Below are 19,431 nucleotides of genomic sequence, written 5' to 3'. Positions count from 1 at the left end.
CTTCTTGTCGAGTGAGACTAGCCTGAGGCCTTGGATGTACACGTGAACGTGGAGAGCCAGGGCTGTGGCCCCTAGTACTCTGCAGGCCGGGGACTGAACTCACCCCTGCAGCTCCATTTCCAGCCAAACAGTAGACAGGTTTCAAAGGCGACCCTCAGAAAACGCAAACTCCCTGCCATTGAGTCATGATGATTCATAGTGACCCTGTAGGACAGGGTAGATGATGATTCACGGTGACCCTATAGGACAGGGTAGATGATTCATGATGACCCTGTAGGACAGGGTAGATGATGATTCACGGTGACCCTATAGGACAGGGTAGATGATGATTCACGGTGACCCTATAGGACAGGGTAGATGATGATTCACGGTGACCCTATAGGACAGGGTAGATGATGATTCACGGTGACCCTGTAGGAAAGGATAGATGATGATTTATAGTGACCCTATAGGACAGGATAGATGATGATTTATAGTGACCCTATAGGACAGGGTAGATGATTCACGGTGACCTATAGGACATGGTAGATGAGGATTCACGGTGACCCTATAGGGCAGGGTAGATGATGATTCATAGTGACCCTATAGGACAGGGTAAAACTGCCCCTATGGGTTTCTGAGACTGCAGCTGTTTATAGGAGTAGAAAGCTCTGTCTTTCTACATCAGGCTGATGCTAACTGCTGGCTTTGCAGTTAGCAGCCCATTACATAGCCACTACCCAACCAGGACTCCTAAGGTGACCTTACAGAAGTTCATATGCCTTAGAACAGTGGTTCTCAACCTGTGGGTCGCGACCCCTTTGGGGGGTCGAATGACCCTTTCACAGGGGTCGCCAGATTCATCACAGCAGCAAAATGACAGTTATGAAGTTGCAATGAAAATAAGTTTATGGTTGGGGGGGGTCACCACAGCATGAGGAACTGTATTAAATGGTTATGGCATGAAGGTGGAGAACCACTGCCTTAGAATGATCGTCCTCAGAGATCAAAATCGCAGCATTTGCCCAAGCTCCAGGCTCAGCTGGCCAGAGGGCAGGCCTAGGAAGGGTGGGGGACTGGACCTGTGAGCAAGGGAGGACCTGAGGAAGGGCTGTCACGCTGCGGGGGCGATAATGGGCATGGTCTGCAAGGCGTGGAGAATGGAAGACGGATTTGTTCTGGAAAGCTCCACTCGATTCACGATGCAATGTCTTTAGAAGATGTAGCGCTGCCGTCTGCTCTCAAAGCGGACGGGTTTCTGGTTTGTGCCACTAAAGGTTTCACAGAACACAGGTGAGACCTGTTTCTCAGTTTAACAGCCTTCCCCTCCCTCCCCCTCCCCCTCCCCCTCTTTGTCTCGGACTCAGGTGGGCCCTATGGCTCCTTAGGAGTCGATTTTGAATTTGAGAAGCTTCTGTGTAAAATATTCGGGGAGGATTTCATCGAGCAATTCAAGATCAAGCGCCCAGCAGCCTGGGTCGACTTAATGATCGCCTTCGAGTCTCGCAAGCGCGCGGCCGCCCCGGACCGAACGAACCCGCTGAACATCACCCTGCCCTTCTCCTTCATCGACTACTACAAGAAGTTCCGAGGGCACAGCGTGGAGCAGGCCCTGAGGAAGAGCAAGTGAGCCAGGCTCCTGGGGGCGGAGATGGCTTGGGCTGGACCCTACGTCTGGAGGGAAGCAGGGAGGGGGCGTGGGCTGAAGCCCTCATATAGGAGAGGAGCATTCCCCACGGGGGTGTCTGTTCTCCTTTCTTTGGCATTTGTTTAGTTCCAGAATGTCCCCCAAGTGTTTTCACAGACTTATTTCAGATCATCAAACGGGATCTTTCCACAGCTCTCAGGAGGGAGCTACAGCAGGTGGTGTGGGCCAGCTTGCCGAGTGTTGGAGGGTGGTCGGGAACCCAGTCTGTGTCCATTCAGCTCATGCCGCTGCCTCTGGGCCGGCTGCCCTTCTGACAGAGCAGACGGAGGGGACAGGGGCTTGGGGGACTGTGGGGCCCAGTGCTCACATGTGGACAACATCCCAAGCCTGTAACACACTCAAATCCACTCATGCAGTGTTCATCCGACAGAGAATGCTCTATTTATTGAGCTCCTTGTCTGTGGCGCTGGGCTTGAGCTTTCACTCCTCCAGGGGGTTGGAGCCCTGGTGGCATAGTGGTTAAGCACTTGATTGCTAACTCCAAGGTCAGTGGTTGGAAGCCACCAGCCACTGCGCTGGAGGAAGCTGGAGGAGTGTGTGGCCTTGGAAACCCCGTGGGGCAGTTTGACTGTGTTAAATTCGACTTACTAGTGATGGGTTTGGTTTTTGGATTCCAGGGTAAGGTGAACCACAGCCGGGATTGAAGCTAGAAGAGGTGATATCTTTGCTTTTGAGCTAGGTGTCTGGGTCCTGGCAGTTCTGGGACTTTCCCAGGGTGCCTTGCTGCCCTTAGAGATGATGGCTGTGCAGAGAAGCCCAGCCATTGCTCCAACACTGACGATCGCCTCTCTCTGTGCCGGGCTCCACAGTGTGGACTTCGTGAAGTGGTCCTCGCAGGGGATGTTGCGGATGAGTCCAGATGCGATGAACGCCCTCTTCAAGCCCACCATCGACAGCATAGTGGAGCATCTCCGTGAGTATTTACCCTGCAGGGCCCGGCCAGCTGGTGGCTAGGGCTGGGAATGGGTACGGGCTTGAAAAGTCAGGCCGCTGGTGGCCCCAGGGCACAGCCAAAGATGACGGCTCCATTCATTGACCTCCTTCCTAGCAGAGGCTCCGGACTCTCCTCTCAGGCAGCCTGTCCTCCCTCACCTGCACTTTCAGGTGGGCTTCAAAGGAAAGGGGGAAATCTGAGGTGATATTATCCTGGAGGGTATATGAGGGTACATCAGAGATTTTATTGCTATGAAATCATAGAAAGCTCCATTAAACAAATAATAAATAAAAATATAAAGCTCTATTTTCTCTACACACCCTCCATCTAGGTCTATATGTTTCTCTCTTGTTAACCCTTCCCCAGAGAATTCTGTGCCCCTCGATTTACACCATGTCATATGGTCAGTGTGGACATCCATGAGGGTCTCCGATTATGTTCCTTTGAAATATTCTTTGAGTTTGGGGAGCAGAGAGGGAAAAGGGATAAGATCAGGGCTTCAGGGTGAATGGGGTCAGGTTTCCCAACACAATTCTGATAGGACGGCCCTTGCTACCCTGGCAAAGTGGACAGGAGCATTGTCAAGATGGAACAAAACAAAGCAAAAACAACGTCGATGCAAATCTCCTGGCCTGTTCCGCATCAGGGCAGTCTAGTTTTCCCATTCCTCGCCCCTCTTCACAGAAGCCTCTGTGATTGTCCCGCATCCTTTGAGAAAGTCTTGAAGATGATGCCTTGGAAATGCCCCAACCATTCCCCAGAACCTTCCGAGCTGACCTCTGTGCCTGGACTTTAACTGGCCCAGTGGTTCCTCTCAGAAGCTTCTGTTCTGGTTGCCTGTTCTTTGGAACCGAACCCAAGCAAGATTTTGAGACAAGTGTGGCCGAGAGAACAGATCTGCAGTCATCCAGCTGTAAAAAAGGAGCCCTGGTGGCCTAGTGGTTGTGTGTGGGCTGCTGACTGACTCTAAGGTCAGCAGTTTGAAGCCACCAGCGACTCCCGGGGAGAAAGATGATGTTTTCTACTCCCATAAAGGGTTACAACCTGGGAAGCTCCCAGAGGCCATTATAGCCTATCCTACACGTTGAATGGGCACCAACTCAATGGCAGTGAGTTTGGTTTTGGAGTTGTGGGGGGAAAAAGGAGCCCTAGGGGTGTAGTGGTTATGTGTTGTGCTGCTCACCACAAGGTCAATGGTTCTAAACCACCAGCCACTTCTGGAGAAGATGAGGCTTTCTACTTCCATAAAGAGTTACAGTCTTGGAAACCGACGGGGGCAATCCCACAGCGTTGCTGTGAGTCGATGAGAACAGACTGGATGGGAGCGCGTCTGTCTTTTGGGAGCTGGGGAATCCGGAGCCCTGGTTACTAGCAGGTTACACATGGGGCAGCCCCCCTGCCAAGCTGTGGATTTGCCCACGGTGTGGTTGCAACCTCCATGTACCAGGAGTGCCTTCCAGTTTAGAGAACGCTGGCAGAGGCCGCCCCCCCAAGCCCCCCTTTGTGAGGCTCCTGTCCAGTTGGTTCCCTTGAAGGCCTCCGGTGGCTCAAGGGCAGGGGGCACCATCTCAAAAGAACGACTTCTTCCCCGCTGTGAGCAGTACCCTCTCAGGGAGTTCTCGCTGAGCTTTCCAGAGAGATCCTGATGGAGTTCTTGGAGGTAACCTTTGTGAACTTAGGGGCCCCTGTGAACATGGGCCCCTCCCTCCCGGGGTTTTTGAATCTCTCAAGCTCAGTCTTCAGCCAGGAGTCATTGACCCAGACCAGATGCTAGTGAGGCAGTGCTAACTCTTGGTGCCCCCAAGTGTCCCAGAGGACAGCCGCATCCCATTGGGTTTTCACTTGCGGACTTCTTCCCAGAAAATCCATGGATTGCCAGTCCTTTCTTCCTAGGCACCCCTGGATTGGCAGCCCAGGGGGTTCCATGAATCTCGTACCCATTATGTCCTCCGGCTGCCAGGCCTGCTGCTCAGCCTGTCTCAGCCCACCTGCGTCTTGGGTTCCGGGGGCCTTGTCCTGTGGCTCTGTGTACCATGTAGACTGAGTTTTCAGCCCGGGTTCTTGTGGAGGGGTGGGAGTGCTACCTTCCAAGTGCTTTATGAGCTGGGCTAGAAACCGGAAGTTCCCCCTTTGCCCTAAAAGACAAAAAACATCAAAACAAAACAAAGCCCCAATCACTGTCATCGAGCCACTTCTGACACATAGCAGTCCTGTAGGACGGGGTAGAACTGCTCCTGTGCGTTTCTGAGACTAACTGCTCTTGGGAGTAGAAGGCCTCGTCTTTCTCCTGAGGAGCTGGCTGGTGGTTTCGAACTGCTAAGGTTAGCGATGCAGCACATCACCACCACACCACCAACTAATCAGGGCTCCAGCTCGGCAGGATTTCTCCTGCAGAGCTCAGACCAAGCGGGCCCTCCACCCTGCCGGCTGGCCCTTGGTAACAATGATCTCCCTGCTCTTCCCTGCCAGGGGACCTGTTTCAGAAGGCTGAGGTGTCCACGGTCAAGTTCCTCTTCCTGGTGGGCGGCTTTGCCGAGGCGCCGCTGCTACAGCAGGCCGTGCAGGCCGCCTTCGGCGACAAGTGCCGCATCATCATCCCCCAGGACGTGGGCCTCACCATCCTCAAGGGCGCGGTCCTCTTCGGCCTGGACCCGGCCGTGATCAAGGTGCGGCGCTCGCCGCTCACCTACGGGGTGGGCGTGCTCAACCGCTACGTGGAGGGCAAGCACCCGCCCGACAAACTGCTGGTGAAGGATGGCACCCGCTGGTGCACCGACGTCTTCGACAGGTTCATCTCCGCCGACCAATCCGTGGCCTTGGGCGAGCTGGTCAAGCGGAGCTACACCCCGGCCAAGCCCTCCCAGCTGGTGATCATCATCAACATCTACAGCTCGGAGCACGACGACGTCAGCTTTATCACCGACCCCGGCGTCAAGAAGTGCGGCACGCTGCGCCTGGATCTCACGGGCACCGGCGGCCCGGCTGTGCCCGCGCGCAGAGAGATCCAGACGCTCATGCAGTTCGGAGACACCGAAATCAAGGCTACAGCCATCGACATCGCCACCTCGAAGAGCGTCCGAGTCGGCATCGACTTCTTGAATTACTAGCCAACCCCCCTCCCCACCCCCACCCCCAGCCCCGGACTCAGCTCAGGCTCACCTGTTACCTGCAGACCTCCATCCTCACCCTTCCTTTCCTACCTCCATCCTAGACACCACCCACCCGATTTCCACAGCCAAGAGGAGGACAGGCAGGGCTAGAGGGGCCGAGGCATTTGGAGGGTATGCTGGAGGAGCGGGAGACAGTGAATGGAACAGCAGCAGGCCCATTCAGCTTGGGGGTTGGGGAGTAGGAGTTCTTGGAGCCTGGGAGTTCAGCTGTGGCATGGGTGCAGGTGGGATAACCAGAGGGGAGCTGGTGATGGAGCTGGCCTGGAGCAGAGTTCCACCAAGTGGGGCTCAGGTTGCCCTCCCGCGTTCTTGCTAGATCTGAAATGGGACCCTGACGGGGTCCAGAGCAGATGCTTCACTTCTTTGAGATATCCCTCTTTCTGCATGTTTGTTGGGGGCGCTAACAGCTCAGCTAAGATGCCACTCTGCAGTTCATGGTTTTATGTTTGTTACCCCCCTATCACCATGTGATCAAAAGTGGGACGCAGTGAGAAATTGGAGGGATTTTAGCTGCCTCCTCTGGGCCCTGTTTTAGGTTCTCATGTTTAAATTTCAGATAGGTTCTGCCAAGAAGACCCTTAGACCATGGCCTTGGGTAATCCTGCAGGGTTCATGTGTGTGGTCAAGCGGGGGCCTCCACTTCTCAGCAGGGGAAACCTGGCTTCAGGTGGATACTCACTCGTAAGAGGAAGTCAGTATTAGAGCTGCTAACATGTCCCAGTTTATAGGAGGCTGTGATGTAATTCCCAGAAGGCAAACCCTGGTTTCTGCATTCATAAGTAACTCTAGGAAACCTTGGAAGGGATTCTGCAGGAGAACAGGAGGTGGCAGTTTGCCAGGCTCGCACCCCCAAGACCCAGGGGTCTCAATGGTTCCTGGCTTTGAAGGCAGACAGTTCTTAAATGAACTCCCTCCTCCCGCACACCCTCACTCCCCTAAGATCTGTGGCTTTTCAAAATTCCACATCTCAAAAGGGATATGGTGGTGAAATATAAGGCAGCTTCAGTGAGATGCTTCATTAAAATCTTCAGTTATTAAAACCTATTAAAAACCTACTTGTCAAATGGATACCTAATGAATTAAACCAGCTTAAAATAGATATGCGTGTATATTTTAAGGAGCCCTGGCAGCACTTTAGGGTAAGCTAACCACAGAGCTGTCTGTTCAAATCCACCAGCCGCTCCAAGGGAGAAAGATAGGCTTTCTGTTCCAGTAAAGACTGGCAGCTTTGAAAACCCAATGGAGCAGTTCTGTTCTGTCCTGTCAGGTCGCTGTGAGTCAGGTTCAGTTCCATGGCAGGGAGGGTTTTTCGGTTTATGCGTCAGCGCATTTGATGGCAGTCAGGTTCGAATTGCATCAGACTCACCTGGGTGTTGGTGAAACACAGGCATCTGAATCCTAACCAGGGTGTTATTAACTGAAGCTGAATCTTGAAGGGAGGGACCCAGAATCTGCATTTTGTTGGATGCACCACAGGTAACTGTGGTCCAACTGAAACCTGGGAGTTGCTCAAGTTAGTTATGGTTGAAAACTGAAGCACAGGTGACAGCCGGCATACCTGGTCTTCCAGTTAGAGATCCCACAAGGAGAGGGTTTGCATGTAAAGAATGTGCCCCACACCTTGTCCCCTTGGTCAGTGGGGCTTGGCCCCTGCCTGGCTTGGGTCCTGGTACTTGTAACCCTTAGGAAGTGAATGGTGGGAAGGAAGGAACCCCAGGATGGGACTGAACAGTGCTCTGCGATTCATCCTTCCCCAAGGTCCCAAACTTGGTCTTCTTGGTCTCCAACATCTGGGAACCCTGTGGAGACAGAGTCATGGCTCTGACTCCCTGTCACTGTCTGGTCTGTTCAGGGCTGTCTCTTCCGCTTGCTTGGAATCACATCTCTGGCATCTGTGGGAGAGTCGAGTCTGAGTGAATTGGCTTAGACTGCAAGTTGGATTTGCATGCCTGTGGTCATCGTTGCTCTGCAGCCTCTTGAACAGCCTTTGCCATTTCATGTGCATGCACTCGCTCTTTGTGCCCGCATCAGGTGCTGCAGAACTCTCAACTAGAATGTGAAACACACCCATATCCACTGGGCGAGAGCACGCTGCAGCCGACACTCGGTAGCCGAGGGGCAAAGGCGGCTTGCTCGTGCTCTCTCTCGTGCTGCCTGCTCTGCTTCACAAGCTAAACACGCCGGGCCTTTCTCTGATGCTGCCAGTCAGACTTGACAACTAGGCCTTTTTAACAATTCAGTTATGAGTAATATAATTTTTATGTACATACAATAGTAGAAGGCTGTACAGAATTTTTATTTCTACAAAGTGCTTTTCTTGTGTATATATATGAAAAAAAAAAGGGAGCGTGCTCTTTGATTCTGTTGAGGCCTTTGCTGCCCTTTGTTTTCCACGGTCTTATCTCTTCATAGAGGAGCCTGGTGGCGTAGTGGTGATGCACTGGGATGCTGCGATCCGAAAGATCAGCAGTTCGAAACCACCAGCCGCTCCGAGGGAGAAAGTTGGGGCTTTCTACTCCTTGTAAAGAGTTACAGTCTTAGAAACCCACAGGAGCAGTTCTACCCTGCTGTGGAGGGTCAATGGCAGTGGGAGTTTTAAAAAAAATCTCTTCATTGTGTTTACTCATTTTCCATTGGTCCTGATGCCAAGCGATGTGGACTGGGTCTCTACGGCTGAGTTGTAGGAGGCGCTGAGGGCCTGAAATCTCTGAACAAATGGTCACCTGAGTCGACAGCCTCCCCGAAGGTTCACAGTGCTATTTAAAGGAACGCAAGGAGGGGTGGGCTCCCCTGTGCAGCCTGAGAGCCAGCTTCTGGTGCTGTAAGCAGTGAAACAGTGCAGAACAACCTACCAACCCCTTGTTGCCTTTCAGCAGGGCAGTCCGCTTCCTTTCCTGGGTGGGGAGCAGTGGTCCCCACCGCGCGTGATGCTTTCAGTACCCTAGGGCCCAAGGAAGGACATGAGGAGTGAAGACACCCAGCTTTTCTGCCAGATTCTATGTGAGCAATGTAGCCAAGCTCTCCCCCCTCCCCATGTCTTGAGAATACCTCTTTGTCTCCCCCTCCTCCTTAAATGATCTGGTCGAATTCGGCAGCGTTGGCAAATCGAGGGCTAAGAGGGTGGTGATTTTACTGGACTTTATTCTTCCCCAAGCAATACAAGCCCAATAGTCAGAATTCCTAAAAGGAAGCCCCCAAATGTATCTCCCCCTATCCCCCATCGCAGTGTCATAGCCTAATACACTGGGGCACAGTTTCTTATCTTAGAGGGTTCTAGAAGGCCTGTTGTCTTGACTGATTATTGCCCCCGAGGTCCTTACCACACGGTGTTCATGTCTTTGAGGGTTTCCTCTGTAACTGCCCTCTCTTTCTGCACTGTGATACATGCTGACTGACGGGTTACAGGGATAGGAAAGAGGAAGGAACGTACAAGAACTTTTGCAGCGGGATGGCTAAGACGCGGCCAGACGACAGAGCCTGCCCCACCCTTAGAGTGTTATGTAGATCAAGTTTTAGCTTGTAGAGTCCAGGCCTGGGGACTTGCCAGGGTAGCAGAGAATCGCATGCACCCATATAAGCGGGAGTCAAAATGCATTATTAGCTGAAGAGCGAATTTTACCTTGCCGACATGTTAATAGCTGTGATTTAAGCTGCATTAAATTGTGCTGAGGAATGATGAAAGCGAGCGATGAATATCAACATTCTTCTTGTCCACCTTGTCACACCTCTCATCTGCTTGGACAATGGAACTCTGCCACAATCTCAGCCATCGGCTCTTGTTCACAGGACTTCGCAGCCATTCACGACGGGGCAGGATTGTATCTGCTAACGCTACATAAATAAAGCAAAACTCTGGATCTCTTGTGTCTCATGTATGTGTGTGCGTGTGTGTGCGTACCTGTGTGCGTGTATACACACATCTCTGGATTCATAAATGGAATTACAGCCTCTGGATTCCTAAATGGAATTACAAAGAACTCCCCTCTACCCATGTCAGGTGAGAATTCATTTTCAGGTCATTTCCTGAAACCTCATTAGCAATCATCCCAACATGGCTGGGACCTTCCTTCGATGGAAACCAAGACTCCATTAATGTCCCCTGAGCCCCTTTCCCTTCCAAGCTAGAAGCAGTCCAGGCAGAGAGAAGGTCAGTAACTGACAGCAGGCAGAGGCAACTTTACTGCATCCAGAGGACGGTCATTAAAAATGCAGATGGCTTGGGGTGTCTGGCTCTCTAGTGAACACACACGCCTGACCGGCCAGATCTGGGGGTTTAGGCAAGGCTCAACCGGCATCACCCTCTCGAGTTAGTTCTAGAAGGCCCAGCAAGTTCTAGATGACGTCCGTTGAATGGCCAGTTCCCTCAGCCAGCCTGTGTGTAAAGTTCAATTCAGGGTCAACTTCCAGGAGTTGGGGAAAGAGTGGGGAATGTCTTACCAATTTATAAACTCAAAACTCAGTGCCATCGAGTGGATTGACTCAGTGACCCTGTAGGACAGAGTAGAATTGCCCCTGCAGGTTTCTGAGACTGTAACTCTATGGGAGTAGAAAGCCTCATCTTTCTCCCGAGGAGTGGCTGGTGATTTCGAACGGCTGAATTTGCAGTCAGCAGCCCAACTCGTAAGCCGTTGCACCAGGAGGCCTCCTCCACAGGTGTGTGAGGGAGGCCCAGGAGATCATCAATAGCAGCCAGTAATGTCTACCTTGCCCCAAACAAGCAGTTCCCGCCATCACATTAGGAGTGAGCTAAATAAATGTCCCACCAGACAGCGCAGGCGGTTGTTTACAGTTGATCGTTTCGTATGGCTTGGGAATGATGGTATAAATGTCCAAGTTTGCCCTCCCTGTTTTAGGGCTGTCTCAAGGGCCATTCACCATATGTTCTAGTCTGGGTTGACTAGAGAACCAAATTCATAGACACTCGTGTATAAGAAAGCTTTATATGCAAGAGCAGTTGAATATTGAGAAAACATCCCAGCCCAGTCCAGATCAATCCATGAGTCCTATATGTCTGATAACAATCTATAAAGTCCTCTTCAAACTCACAAAACACATGCAATGACACGGAATGCAGAAAGAGCACAGGTCAGTGGGTGAGAAGTCTAATGACCAGTGGCACTGTAAGCATGTCCGCGCTGGCAGGGTTCTACACGTGGCTTCTCCAGCTCCATCGGCTCTCTCCATGTGTCTTCTCCACAAGTATGTCTTGTAGGGAGTCTCCTTCTGTCCCGCCTCCAGCAAGCTATTTATCTCCTTAGTGCCTTCAAATGAGGTCATCAAGCTGCAATCTGATTGACAGGCTAGACTCCACCCTTTCACTCTGAATCCTTAAATTGACAGCAGATTAGGTAACTACCACACCATATGTTCAAAAGGAACCTGGTGGTGCAAAGGTTAAACGGTGGGCCACTCACCCAGGAATTGACCTTCACATTCGTAAGAGCAGATCAACTTGTGAAAGCCCTAACAACCTACGCATGTCAACATTGACTCTAAAACTTTTGCCACCAAGTCGGTTCTGGTACATAACCCACTGCCTCTAGCCAATCCCGACCCCTAGCCACTCTGCTTAGGGGGTCCTCAGGCCTGTACATCTGTACAGGAGCAGAGAGTCTCATCTTTCTCCCCAGGAGCAGCTGGGGGATTTGAACTACCAACTGCAATTAGCAGCTCAACACGTAACCCACAGGGCCACGGAACCCCCTAGTGGGCCATTCTGCTGCTGAAAGGTGACTTATCAGTCCCTAACGATCTGGTCTGTACAGTGACAGCTTCGTGGCTCTCAACCAATGAACTGAGGCTCAGGTTCCCCTCCTGAGGGGGGAAAGAACCCACATGCCTGCGGTTGACTCAGACTCAGAGCGACCCCTATGTTTCAGAGCAGAACTGCACCTTCTTAGGGTTTCAGTGGCTGAACCCAGGAGGCATCATAGGGTGGATTCAGAACACTCTGTAACCAAGCAGTAACCTCTGCATCACCCAACGACTCAGTCCCTGCTCCCCCCCAATCCCCAGCTCCCTGCAATGATGGGCTCTGGTACTTAGAGGGGCGTGAACTGTGCCCCTGCCCCTAGTGGGTGCATTGCACCTTTTCTGCCTCTGCCCCCTTGCCTCTCAGACATTCCCAGACCCCTCTTTCCCCCTTGCACCCCTTAGGAAGGATTGAGAAGCCCAGGAAGGTGAGGGACACAAACTACCTCTACCCCTCCCTGCTCCCCAGCCCCACCCCACTCTTTCCCCAACCCTGGCCCAGGGGAGGCCTATTGTAAGCAGCAAGTCAGGCCCTGGCCACCTGGGTTTCCACATTACAGTGACTGATTCCCTGTGGAGAGGCGGGGGATGGAGTGGGGTGGGGGTTGTTGGAGAAATACGCTGGAAAGGAAATATTTGCACCGAGGTGGCTTGGGAACAGGGAGGCACTCCCCTCTCTCACGCTCCACCAGCCTCTCTCTTCACAGCCCCCCAACTCCCCCTGCCCCACTACCCCACCCACCAGCAGCCTCTGGGTTCAGAGTCAGGCTGTAAGGAAGGGAGGGTGTGGCCTCAGGAGGCCCAGGGGTGGGGGTGGGGTTTCAGCTCACGCCCCGCCCTCCAGCGGTGAGCTCACAAAGGGCTGCCAGTGGGGCGGAGTGGGTCCAAGGGAGTGGCCTGACACCCAGGGTAGGACGGCCCAGGTGAGCTACGGTGGGGGCGGCAGGGGTCAGGGAGTGGGGGCAGAGCAGGGGGGACCCATGCCCATGTCTTCTGACCTCCAGACACCTCCAGGCAGACCTGCGGGTGTGACCCGCACCCCACCAGCGCCCGGTGCTGGCTCAGCGAGCGTCACACCTGTGGGAAACCGACGCCTGCATCACAGGGTTAGCGACCAGTGTCTAGGCCGCCCTCCCTGCTGCCTTCGGACGGATTCAGTCTGAGGCGAGTCGGACAGAGGGGAAGCTGTCCACGGCTGTCATCTTTACCAGGCGGACTGACCTTCCTTCCTCTTGGGTGCGCCTCGACTGGCCCATGGCTTTGCCTTACCTTTCCATTAGCTGCTAATTGCTTACCCACAGCGCCACCTGGGCTCCTTTCAGACTCTCTTATCCAATCCAAGCCACCTGCCATAGAGGCTATTCGGATTCTTAGGGCGTTTTTAGGGTTTCTGGGGCTCCTGAACCCAAGCAGGCCGCCTCGTCTTTCTCCAGGGGAAGCAGAGCCGCTGATGGTTCTGAACTATGGACACTGCCCACTACTTCCCTGGCAGCATCCTTTATGAATTCTTAAAGGAGTTGCCTCTGCACTCTCTTTGGTCTCTTCTGCAAAGTGAAGCTTGGGATCTGGAATCAGAATGGCCCCGCGGGGCAGTCCTGGAGACGCTCCTTGTCAACAGTGTCCTGCACATGGAGAAATGTTGGCCACCATCTCTCTCCTCGTCTGGAGATAGCTCTGTCAAGCCTGTCGAGGGGACTCAATGAGCCAGTGCACACAGTGCCTTCACAGAACCTCCCTGTAAGCAAGGGGCCAGCAGGCACCTGGGGAGTGAGTTGGGACTGACTGGAAGGAGCCCTGAAGGCTGCTAAAGGAAAGGGCGGGGTTTCAACCCACCTGCCACTCCACGGGAGGGAGAAGTGCAGTGGAGCCCCTGGATCCAGTTCTGCTCTGTCCTGCGGGGCCACTGTGATGCCTCTTCCACTGGATTCCAACTCCCTCCCCCTCCAAGAGTTTGGACCACTTCACGAAGTGTCCTGGGTCTTTCTCATCTCATCTCAGATTCCTGAACTCTTCCATCATTCCATGGCCATGCTGTGTGTGCAGTTCACAATCATGGAGGATGGGGTGGGCGGGCAGAGGGCTCAAGGGCAGGAGGGACAGCTGGCAGGGTTTATAGGGCTCCTGAGCCCTGTCATCTCAATGACACATCTGTCATCTCAATGAGTGGCAAAAGCAGGGGCCCTTGGTTTCAGGTCATTGGTTTTATAACTACAGCCAGCCCTGGGTAAGCTGGTGGCACTGCCTCTCTGTCCTAATCCTCTGGCAAGGTCACTCTTCTAGCCAGTCTGTCCCAAGCCATGTGTCTAGTCAGTACTTGAGGCAGGGGCATCTGATGGGATATGTTCATTCCCCTTTCCCTTCATTAACAGACAGCTAAAGCATGGACTCTCCCAAGATCTTCATGAGAAAGTTGCCGGTCACACCAGGCTACTGTGGTAAGTGGTGACATGAACTACCGACATGCTGGCAGTAAACCCGTGGCCCTGGCCCCTGCCCTGGTGCACAGTCTACACCTGTCCAACCACCTGGACAGTGCTCTAGTTTTTAAGGCACACATTTCAATCACTGAATGAATGGCTGAAGATGGCCTCTGACAGGGTTCTGATGAACGGAGAGATTGGACCTAGCTTGGAGCTTCTGTGTGCAGTTCGGTACACAGGAGAAACTGAGTCAATGTGTGCTGAGTGGCTCTGGACCAGCTGCTCTGAGACTAGACAGAATAAGCCAAAGTCCAGTCCTAGTTCCCAAGGTGGGCCTTTCTCAAGTCTTGCACACGGGTGGTTCTGTGGTCCCCTTCCTCTCTCCTCTCCCTGAAAACTAGGTGAATGGCCGTCTTGGTTTGGCCGGGACTGAAAATTTATTGTCCTGAGGACCCCTCAATGCTTGGAAAACCAGGACAGCTGGACACCCTACTTAAAGGCGCCTCTTCCACATAGTTCTGGGTTACTTAGAACTCACATCCCTGCGGGGGCCCCTCAGCCCTAACATGCAGCTGAAGAGGGTGGGGGTGAGGGATATCTTGAGGTTGCCCAGCCTTACCCTGATCCTACTGCCTGGGGAGGAGCACAGGTTTTGGATTCCACTTGGCTCCAAGTCTGAGGCTAGTCCCGAGTCCCTCTTCAAACTCACACAGTTTCGTGCCAGTGTCTGGGAATGGTGCATCAGGAAGGTCACAGGCCAAATGACCTTCTACTCACAAGATGAGTGGATCCAAGGTTGCTGGAAACATGGCAGGGAGCTGACAGCTCTCAGGGTTGGGTGGCCCACATGAGGTCACCTCTGGGGCCACAGAGAGTCCCAGTGAAGTCCCAGGGAGAAGGGAGGCTAAATGGCAGCAGGAGAAGCCGTAATAAGAGTCTGTCACTCCCCTACAAAAAGACCACACCTCCAAGGAGGGCCCATCAAGTTACCACTTGATTGACAGGCTTGGCTCCCCCACCCCCAGCCTTGTCTAGTTGATATGAAATCTTCAAACTACCATAGTTACTGTAACAACGGACCACAAGCAGGGTGGTGTACAGCAGCAGAATGCCATTCTCTCACTGTTCTGGAAGCCAGAAATCTGAACTCAAGGGCGGGTTCCTTCAGGAGGCTGTGGGGGTAAACTGAGCTCTGTGGTGCTCTCCTACCTATCTTGCCTCCGTGAGTTTAACTCTCCACGGGAGTGGAAAGCTCTGTCTTTCTCCAGCCTGGTGGATTCGAACTGCGGACCTTGCAGGTAGCAGCCAAACCTGTAACCACTACGCCACTAGGGCTTCCCACCACCGGGTGACTACAACTTCCAGCCTGTGGTGGGCAGCCGAGTGTGCTTCAACCATTTGTACCACCCAGGGACTCTGGCAGGACATTTACTCACTGCTGCCCAGGCGATTCTGACTCCTAGGTATAGGGCAGGGTCGAGCTGCCCCATAAGTTCCCAAGGCAGTAAATCTGTATGAGAACAGGCTACCGCCTCTTTCTCCCGTGGAGTGGCCTTGTGGCTCTCAGCCCATGCATAACCCACTGAAGCACTTAGGTTCTTCCCAAGGCAGCTGTTACAGGTTCAAGGACTGGGTTGATGTTTTGAACCAGGAAGGTAGGTTGTCTCTTCCTAAGACAGAGGCAAGCATGAGAGCTACTAATGAGTATTCAATAACTCAACAACACATTCAAGCTCATGGCCATCGAGTGGATTCTGACTAATAGTGACCCAATGGGATTGAGTAGACCTTTTCCTGCTGGGTTCCAAGACTGTAACTCTTTACAGAAGCAGAAAGTCTCATCTTTCTCCCGTGGAGCAGCTGGTGGTTTCGAACTGCTAACCTTGGGGTTATGATTCTGACACGACACCAACAGGGCTTCTATTTTTCTTCAATCGTGGAAGAGATGGATTCTTGCTATTCTTATTTTTTGAAGCTCAGGATTTAGGTCTCAACCAGTGTTTCCCCCTCTTTTTAAAAAATGGTTTTAGTGCCACAAGAGTTTAATACTTAGGATTCAGCATCCAGCTTAAATAGTTAGGCTTCACACTAATTGTAATGATTATAGGCTATTTTGTGGGAAATGGTGAAAAAATTGTGCTTGGGGTGGGTCTTGCAGATAATGAATTTACCTTTTTGTATAATAGGTCTCTGCTTTTAATAAGCCAGCAATTTCCTGATGGCCCGACAAGAAAGATCCAAAATTGCATTTGGGAAGTGTCACAGGAAACACGCCTTCTCTCTAAAAAGAGGAATCATTTCAATTATTCCCCAGACTGCCATTTGGGCCCATTAAGCGCTTTCCCCATTTACCGCTGCCACCAACCTCGGGGGCTCAGCTATCAAAGAATATTACTGTCATTGCTTTTGTTGAAATGGGCCTTCCCTCCCAGACCCCAAGGTCGTGTCTGGTGGCCTTGGGAGGGCCCAGCCACACGGGAAACAACAGAATCACTTGTCATGTTGGTCTCCGGAAGAGTGCGGCCTTCTGGACCCAAGCAGCATTGTGTAGTGGGGCGGGGGGGATCCTGAGGGCATGCTGGGGGTGCTGAGGCAGGCTCTGTTCCGAGCTGGAGGCCCGGTCGGTCAGGGCCGTGCTTCTGTGGGCTCTTGCAGGCTTCGTGCCTTACAACAGCTGCCAGGGCACCCCCAGCGAGGACAACATGTCCCAGTGCCTGAGGTCCTTCCAGGAGAGCACACGCAGATACAAGGAGCAGCTGGAGCAGCTGCGCCACACCGTGGCCACCACCCCGAAGCTGAAGCCCATCTGCTCCCAGGAGACGGTCCTGCAGGCGCTGCACCAGTACTACCGGAAGTACCACCCCAGGATTCTGGGTACCGCTCCCTGACACCAGCCCTGTCTCCTGGGGGTCCTGGCCAGCCCTCTCAGCTGCCATCAGTCAACCCAGTTCCTGCTCAGTTGCGCCTGCCTCATGGTGACCCAACGGATGGCAGAATAGAAGTGGGCTCCGTAGGGTTTTCACTGGCTGAGTTCCCCGGTGTGGACCACCAGGCCTTTCTTCCGAGATGCCTGTGGGTGGACTTGTCCCTCCGGTCTTGAAGTTGGCAGTGAGTTTGATAACTAGCTGTGCCACCAGAGACTAAGCCCAGCACACCTCACACTCCAGGAGTCAGTACCAAGTGGCTTAAAGCAGCCTGGTGTCCTGGTCAGGAAGGAGGTGCTGGGGACCAGGAGCCCTTGACCAAGACTTGCACACCTTCAGACATCGGCCTCTGGACCCGAAAGTCCCATTTTTCAGTTGCTTTCTCTGTGCCAGCTGTTCATTCACCACCTACACCAGCCCTCGGCCCAGCACTGCTATTCTCCCCATTTCACAGAGGACAGCCTCCCAGAGGTCACTGGGTCTGCTTCAAGGTCAGAGCCTGAGCTTCGACGTAGGCTCTGGGTCTCAGCTGGAGGCATGGCACTGAGGAAGCACCCCAATAACAATAGTGGGTTTTCTATATTATTGATCATCACAAGGCAACTAACTACACTGTCCACCACTCACCAAATAGGGATTCAACCTAGATGATTTTCAGGACCTGAAAAGTCAGGAAAAGTAATGTTGCTTGTTGCAGCTGTTTTGTTTGCAATAGAAACTTTCAAGACTATCTGATACTGCAACTGTTTGCTATTTTAAGTGCTTCCAACCCATAAGAAACAATGCTGGCCCCAGCAGATGAGCTTCAGCCCACTGCACACGGGCTTGCTGTGTAACCTAAGGCCAGCTGCTTTCCCTTCTCTGGGCCCCGGTGTCTGCTTCCAGGGCAGAGAAGGACGAATTAAGGCACCCTTGGGCGCCTTCTGGCTCTGCTGTTCAGAGACTTCACAGCCTCAGCAATGTTACAAGAGGAAAACTGCGAGGGGAAGTGACTTGCCCAGGGTCACCCAACCAGCAGAGGGAGCGTCACAAGGGAAGTCAGGGTCCTGAGGCTGACCCGACATGCTTTATCCTCATCCTCGTCTGTCAGTGGTCACAGAGAGACTTTCAAGCTTTCTCATTAATGTGAGAAAGAGGCAGAATCCATTGAAGAGCCAGGGTTTGGGAACTAAAGACCAGGGCTTCAATCCTGGCCTTCCTACCTTCGGACCAAATCTTAACCTTTCAAAGCCTCCTCCTCCAAACAAGGGGTGAGAGTGCAACAATCTCTTAGGGGTGGTGAGCGAATGCAATGACACAAGATTCTGTGCAGCCCCAAGCCAGGTGCCTGGCCCCCAGCTTCCATGGCCCAGTGGTAGCTAGCTGCCCCCCATCCATCTGAGGCTGTGGGCTGCCCTGGGGGGGGGGGGACCAGCTAGCCTGAGGCCTGCTGTGTGGCTTCCCAAAGCCCTCAAGAAACACGATGTCTTTTTTCAGAATGCAAAACCACAAGGAAGCCCCTGGAGGAGCCCCCGATCCCTGGCTGGGCGGGCTTCCTGCCCAGAGCCAAGGTCACTGAACTTGGCTGTGCCATGCGCTACACGGTCATGGCCCAACACTGCTATCAGGACTTCCTGGAAATAGTGGAGCAGGCTAAGCGGGCCAGGCAGAAGCCCTATGCAGAGTAAGTGTGGCTGAGGCCATCAGCATGAGTGACAACACGGGGGGTGGGGGGGTGGGGTGGGGGAAGAGCAGTACCTGGTTGACCAGGAGCCTGGAGTCAGGGCAGGCAGGGGAGAGGGGCGGGGGACTGCTCTTGAGTCTGATTTATTAAAGGCAACTTGTTACAGCTGCTGGGCCTTCCCCATAAGCAGACCCTTCACTGCTCCCCAGCCAGCCCTCAGCAGCCTGCCCCTGTTCTATACTGGGGTGCAGGGCGGGGCCAGAAACCTATGCCGCAGCCAGTGCCTCAGGGCTCTGAAGGCCGCCCAGGACCCAGTGGTGCTCAGGAGCGGGGTGGCAGGGGGCACGGCCGAGTAGGATGGCTCCTGGGGCCTCAGTTTTGTTTTCAGTAAAACGCGGGTAGAGAATCCTTACCTCTACGAGACTATAAAGGCTCGAGAGAAACAGCAATCCTGCCCAGGATTGTTGCTTGCAGTACTTATGAGATTAAAGGAATAACTGGGATTTTTGTCCTCTTATTAGAATCTATGGCGTTAGCTCCACACAGCTGCCTCTTGCTCCCCAACGGAACATTCTGCAGCATGATGGACTGCTGCCCAAATACCCGGATTTTTCTGTTCCAAGTAAGAAAGGACTCTTTTACACATGTATGTACATGTACACACGCACACACACACACACACACACATACATGCAGGGATCCCCCCAAAATTCCTGGGAAAACATCTTTCAGTTTCATTTTTTTCCCATGGATTTTTTGATGGCCCTTCATCTCTCTCTATAATTTGTTAAAAACGAACTTCTATTTGCTGGGACCTCTCTGCTTTGCTGGCCACCTGCCTCCAGCTACCTCGGATGGTTTCTCTTCCAGGTACAAGCTGCC

At 53.0% G+C, this 19,431-nt stretch overlaps 2 protein-coding genes across 3 annotated transcripts in view; both read left to right on the top strand.

Annotated features, from left to right (window-relative positions):
* Window positions 1-9,642, top strand: part of HSPA12A (heat shock protein family A (Hsp70) member 12A) — a 66,742-nt gene extending 57,100 nt beyond the window's left edge. For both annotated transcript variants that reach the window (XM_075533707.1, XM_075533706.1), the window contains 3 exons: window positions 1,347-1,605; window positions 2,497-2,600; window positions 5,091-9,642. In XM_075533707.1, coding sequence (XP_075389822.1) covers window positions 1,347-1,605; window positions 2,497-2,600; window positions 5,091-5,728 — 1,001 coding nt within the window. In that variant the 3' untranslated portion in view covers window positions 5,729-9,642. The remainder of the gene's footprint in view (window positions 1-1,346; window positions 1,606-2,496; window positions 2,601-5,090) is intronic.
* Window positions 9,643-13,922: 4,280 nt separating this feature from the next.
* Window positions 13,923-18,553, top strand: SPMIP5 (sperm microtubule inner protein 5). The gene is made up of 3 exons (XM_075534104.1): window positions 13,923-13,977; window positions 16,618-16,836; window positions 18,363-18,553. The coding sequence occupies exons 1-3, from the start codon at window positions 13,923-13,925 to the stop codon at window positions 18,551-18,553; spliced, it is 465 nt and encodes a 154-aa protein (XP_075390219.1).
* The last annotated feature ends 878 nt before the right edge of the window (window positions 18,554-19,431 follow it).

Source organism: Tenrec ecaudatus, chromosome 16, assembly GCF_050624435.1.
Source record: "Tenrec ecaudatus isolate mTenEca1 chromosome 16, mTenEca1.hap1, whole genome shotgun sequence".
Taxonomy (NCBI): Eukaryota; Metazoa; Chordata; class Mammalia; order Afrosoricida; family Tenrecidae; genus Tenrec; species Tenrec ecaudatus.
The sequence above is the reverse complement of the archived record's forward strand: the minus strand, read 5'-3'. Positions and strand labels throughout refer to the sequence as shown.